Source organism: Siniperca chuatsi, linkage group LG5 (genome assembly GCF_020085105.1).
Source record: "Siniperca chuatsi isolate FFG_IHB_CAS linkage group LG5, ASM2008510v1, whole genome shotgun sequence".
In the NCBI taxonomy this organism is placed as follows: Eukaryota; Metazoa; Chordata; class Actinopteri; order Centrarchiformes; family Sinipercidae; genus Siniperca; species Siniperca chuatsi.
Genome location: NC_058046.1, coordinates 29,969,944 through 29,975,943, shown reverse-complemented (window position 1 = coordinate 29,975,943; position 6,000 = coordinate 29,969,944). Strand labels below are relative to the sequence as shown.

The following is a 6,000-nucleotide window of genomic DNA, read 5'->3' as shown; positions in this document are numbered from 1 at the left end:
GTCCCAAACTTCACATTTGATGATAGTCCCACCCTGAAGACATCTACATGCCAATATTCAGTCAGTCATAGCGCCACCTACTGGCAACAGGAAATGTCACATTTTATACTTTGACGTACTCCTCCTAGCAGGTTGACCACATCCACTTCAAATTTGGGCAGAAAGGCTTTAAGACATTGACAATGCTATATTGTGAAGCTTGTGAGTTTTTGTTAAACGATGCACAAAAGACATACAAAAAAGCCTCTTGGAGCCATACCCTATACCCAACAGGAAGTCAGCCATTTTGAATTGAATGTGCACTTTTAGGCCATTTTTACTGTACTTTAACAAACTCCTAGAGAATTAATCGGATCGACTTCAAATTTGGGCAATCTAAAGACCTTCAGGATAAAAAGTTCTTCAAAGTTTGTGCATAAATTGAGCGGCGTGTCCGTGGCGTAGGGTTAAATTTCCATGTTTCGCCATAACACAGGAAGTACTATATTTTTGTCTGGTTTATTGTCTTGGTTTGGTTATGTTTATATTTGTATCTTACCATACTTTTGCGATCTGTGGAAATACATTGAGCGCTGGGGACAACCAGAAACAACTTTCTGATAATTCTGATTACATTAATTATATACTATATAATATTACAGGCTGTTTTTTAAGTCTTTCCAGCAGAAAGAGACACTGGCAGTATTAGAGGCTCATCTCTGTCCTCTAAATATAAGTGTAGCAGATGTCACTCAAGGGAGCAGGGAACACAAGGAATAGGACCCAAATGCAGACTAGAGGCAGAGCAGATGCAGTTCATTAATTTATTGCAGGGAAGGTTTACATGGGTAGTCAGGCAGGCAAAGGTCCAAATTGGGAAGGCAGTCCAAGACAAGCAAACAAATCAGACAAGGAGCAGGAAATAAACAAAAACTAAAAGTTGAGGCAGGGTCCAACAAACGCAGAAATAAATCCAGGAGACAGGAAACAAGGCTGGGACACCTGACATGTAGACCACATACAACTACTGATGCAAATGATCATGATAATGAACTGACAGTGAAAAAAGGAAAAAACCCGGACGAAATACACTTAGGTAGGGGAGACAACGAGGTACAGGTGCAATCAATCAAGGTGGGGCCAACAATCTAAACTGGAGGGAAAGCAAACAACGACAGGAAGTAAAACCACAAAACACATGAGGAAAGGAGAACACTACAAAATAAGACTTCCTGTCTTATTTTACTTTCTCCCTACAGGACAAATTCTAAACACATTCTTTGCAACAGTACCACTATTATTGCAAACGAGTAACATTAACATGCACAAACATGCTCCTAACATGTACATTACCAATTAGTAAAGTTACATCCTTTTAAAAACATCAAGTGTCTACTTTAACAGCATCAGAAAGCAGAATTGGGTGTTTATGAAATATGAAAAGAAACAACATCCCACTAACCGAGTCAGAAATATGAAACTGTTTGACACAAGTGGTTTTAACAGATTTATTGGAATCAAGACAGCAGTTGGAAAACACTCAAAACAATAAATAAATGTCTTTCTGCATGTTTGATGGAATTAACTTGATCAAGAAATATAAAAATGTTTTCACAAAACTATGATTAAGATAGATGATGTGAACTACATCAAGAAGGGCCAAAGAAAACCTCAGATCACAGTGATGTTGCATTATTGTGCAACTATTAAAAGCAATCAGACATGCACAGAACCAACACACATTCAGCAAGAGAAGAAGAATATACTACACAACACCATGTCTCTAAGGAATTCTACAGTCATTACAACACAGATCAAGGACATGAAAGTAACAAGATTTCTGCCATGTTTGATCATTTAAGAGGCTAAACTGGATCTATATCCTTACAAAGCTCTATGTAGACAACTTACAACAGCAAAATCTGTTCATTGTCATAAAACTGAAAACTCCTGATCAAAGGCACATAAAAACAGATCTTCCCAAACAAACCATTTAATCATTTAATTAGTTTTAAATATTCAAACTCACAATAAATGAAAAATATGCCAGAAGATTAAAGATTATTTCACATTTGTGATAAAAATTCCACAGGTTAATTTCTTATTTGGCTTTTGAGAAAATAAGAAAGATATTAAGACTAAATATTAGATGAGATTTTGCACAGGTTTTTAATACATAAAACTTTAAAACTTGAGATCACAGATGCCATCTAAATAACCCACAACTAAAAACATGACTCCTGTTACCGTACAAAGAACAGCAAATAAAATTCTGCATATTCCCCTTCTCTTTCCCTTCATTCAAAGTGTGAAAAGTATACGAACTGATTTCAAAAAGATGGTTTGCATGAGAGATTAACCCACGTTAGATTAGTGAAGGTACTTCACTGGGCAGCAGAGTTTGATGTCAGTTCACTTTCATTTCAATTGAAAATGCTGAATCAATTACATTTAGAAAATCTTGAAACTTACACAAAATGTTAGGGTTAAGGCCTAAAATAACACTATGTTCCATTAGGTTTCCTCTGTGTCTTGCAATACCTTTGTCCAAGTAAAATTTACTTTGGAACTACATCAACATGAATTGCAGTTTTAGTTCAACATTTTGTTTGATATCAGAGTGAAGTGATCATCATCCTGGTGGGAGGTTGCTGGCTCTTCATCCACTTCATGTGCTGCAGCTCTCATCATAAGATGGAGGAGCTTCTGTAACAGACAGTCATCATTGCACCAGCTGGTTACTCTTACACTCTTACAGTTACATATCACACTTTCCACATATGATGTCCTCAGGAACAGCACTAGATGATGAGTGGCAACTTTCACATTTCAGGCTTTGACAGATGTGTAAACACACACACTAGTGGATAGTGCCAGGGAGGACGAGAGCACGTACATAAGCTAGTGTGATTATTTACAAAGAGTCCCACATGTGGCACGTACGTATGTCTGTGTGTGATTAGTACAACTCCGCCAGGCAAATGACTCTTAACCAGGCTTCAGCTACCATAAGCAAGTGATTTGTATTTGCATATATTCATTCATGACAACATTGGGGATGATATCATCAGCCCATTGTGGAGTTTGATTAAAGTGTTATGGTTGTGTTTCAATCAACAAAATTCTATATTTCAATAAACAGTTATTTCTGAAAATGAGCTCATGTTTATTAAATGCAGTGACAATAATTTGTCCCTTTGAAACCAGTTACAAGCTGATGACTCATGTTCAGGTATTTTATCTAGTAGAATTTCAAACACTTGTTCAAAGCTTACAGGCTTTTTCACTGGATTTTGGAGTCTCGCTGCAACAGAAATTATTGATATCATGTTGTCGAAGGCAACTAGTGTGTCTGGTTTATTATGACACTTTCTAAAACATTTTCAATGTGGAGATAGCTTATTATTTACCTGGCACAGTTTGTATTTATTCCAAGAGGTACACATGGGTATATTGCTCAAATCTAGTATCATATCTATCATGTACATCACAGCAATAATACATTTTGCTGAGTGTAATGTTAGGTTTTTCTCACCACCTCATAACGAACTTGCACTATGAACTAAAAAAATGACGACATAGAAGCAGTAAGGCAATACACTCACTATGTCAGCTTGAGTTGGGCGTGCGGTCAAGTATATAAAGTACATCATAGCAATAATCAAATTTGCTGAGTGTAAGGTGATCATGCCGGGACAGGATGCCGGACCTCCCAGATTGGGATCTACTTAAAATCTGGCCTTAAATCTGCAAGCCCCATATATACGGTAGATGCACTGTATTTTGTCAAGTGGTTTAATGCTTTTTGGTGTCTAAATGTTTTGCATATGATTGCTGTAAGCTCCACAGCTGAGCAAGTGGCCGTCTGTGCTGTGAAATGGAAATATGAGTGGCTAAATTAGGGCGCGGTGCTGTCCATAGTACTGTAACGGAGAGAGAGAGATCACTGAATTCATTCCTATTCAGACCAAATTAGGCGATGGCCTCAGGTTGGTGTTGCGGAGTTTGGGGGTGTGGGCATGTTTATTTGTGCTGTAGAAAGTAAATGCTGTGAAACAATCAGAAAATAATGTTTTATTTTGATTCATCAGCTTTCTAGCTACAGGCCCTCCCTCACTTCAATCACTATGTAGGTCGCTCGACCACAACTCTGTCTCTCTCTCACACACAAATTAACACAAACCAAAGGAAGCGTCTTGGTATCGCTATTTTTCAGCAATATACTGTAAGCCAGACGCAGAAGACGAAGCTGGGTAAACGAAATAAACCAAGCGATACAACTGGGAGAGTATCATAGTCTGGTCCATAAACTTCGCCTGGAGAGCGCTTGATTTCAGTAGTATTTCAGGCTGACTGTGGAGCAGTTTGACTGGTCTGATCACCAGATTGGCCACCGCAGCGGGTTGCTTTTCTCCAAAAGTTAATTCTGTTTCAACTTTTCTGCCGCAGGTTGCTGCGTTGTTTTTCGGCATCCCCTGCAGCCCACACCGATGCAGCCTAAACCAACTCGGGATAGTCAGTAAATCAGTCTACATTGATCTCTGAATGAATGTGGGGGATTTTTTTTTTTTACAGTATCTGCTGTCCACAGCTGCTTTATACTATATGAAAAGCTTCTCCTTCAGTCCATGAAATCCCTGCAGCACCTGAAAGCAGCAGGAATGATATGTTGATAAATCCGCAGCCCCTGAGAAGTGGCAAGCCAGAGCGCAGTGCCGTTAAGCACGGTCATTCACTGTTTTACCTTCATTAAATCGCCTGAAAACGACACCAGGCTGCTTCAGTATAACCATATAGACCTCTATACACATCAGACTGGTTGGTTATAACTCGATATTCTGCTGTTTATAATAATAATAATAATAATAATACTTTATTTATAGCGCACTTATCAAAACAAAGTACTTCACAAAAATAGAAATAAAATACCACAGTGAATGATAAAATATAAAGAAATAAAATACATAAAAGCAATAAAATAAACAGACAGCTCAGGTAAAATCAGGATATGCGTTCCAATAAAAATGTGTTTTGAGAAGAGACTTAAAAGAAGACACTGACTCAGACAACCTAATTTCTTCGGGCAAGTTGTTCCAGAGCCTCGGGACCCTGATGGAAAAAGCTCTGTCCTCCTTAGTTTTCATCCTGGACTCAGGAACAATCAGGTTCATAAAGGATTACAAGGTCTAAAATATAGTCTGGAGCCAGGCCATTAAGAGCCTTAAAAGTAATCAATAAGATCTTAAAAATCAATCCTAAAACAAACAGGGAGCCAATGTAAATAGGCTAAAACAGGTGTGATGTGATCGTACCTCTTGGTCCTGGTTAAAAGCCTAGCAGCTGAGTTCTGTACAGTCTGCAGTTGTTTCAGAGTTTTTTTATTAAGACAAGTTAACAGACTGTTACAATAATCAAGGTGTGAGGAGATAAAAGCATGTACAACAGTTTCTGCATCACTAAGATTTAAAATAGATTGGATTTTTGCAATGTTTCTGAGGTGATAAAAACATGATTGGACAAGCTTAGTGATATGTTGCTCAAAACATAAATTGCTATCAAACAAGACACCAATATTTCTTGCAACAGGCTTGATATGTTGTCAGGTTACCAGTAGATGGTAGTATTTGTTTAGTGATATGTTGGGGCCCAATAACAAGGATTTCAGTTTTATTTGAGTTGAGCTGTAAAACATTTATCGACATCCAATTTTTTAAATGTATGGCAGGCAGTCCTGCAGAGAACTCAGCGTACTAAGGTCAGTGGACTTGACAGGGAGGTACAACTGTGTGTCATCTGCATAACAATGAAAAGAAATCCCATGTCTGCGGATGACATTACCCAAGGGAAGCATGTATAAGGAGAACAGTGTTGAATCCAGAATTGAACCTTGAGGCACACCGTACTTGATATGGGATAAGGATGACATGAAGTTATTAATGCTGACACAGAATTTCTTATTGGATGGATAAGATGAGAAACACTCTAGTGCAGTGCCAGATATGCCCACCCAGTGCCTCAGTC

At 38.2% G+C, this 6,000-nt stretch overlaps 1 protein-coding gene across 2 annotated transcripts in view; it reads right to left on the bottom strand.

Annotated features, from left to right (window-relative positions):
- Positions 1 to 789: 789 nt before the first annotated feature.
- The window catches only part of LOC122876351 (arrestin domain-containing protein 1-like), a 36,490-nt gene continuing 31,279 nt past the window's right edge, over positions 790 to 6,000 (bottom strand). Inside the window, exon 8 of one of the 2 annotated variants that reach the window (XM_044196581.1) lies at positions 790 to 2,685. In XM_044196581.1, the coding sequence (XP_044052516.1) occupies positions 2,648 to 2,685 (38 nt within the window). In that variant the 3' untranslated portion in view covers positions 790 to 2,647. The remainder of the gene's footprint in view (positions 2,686 to 6,000) is intronic. The other variant, XM_044196582.1, reaches the window with a different exon arrangement.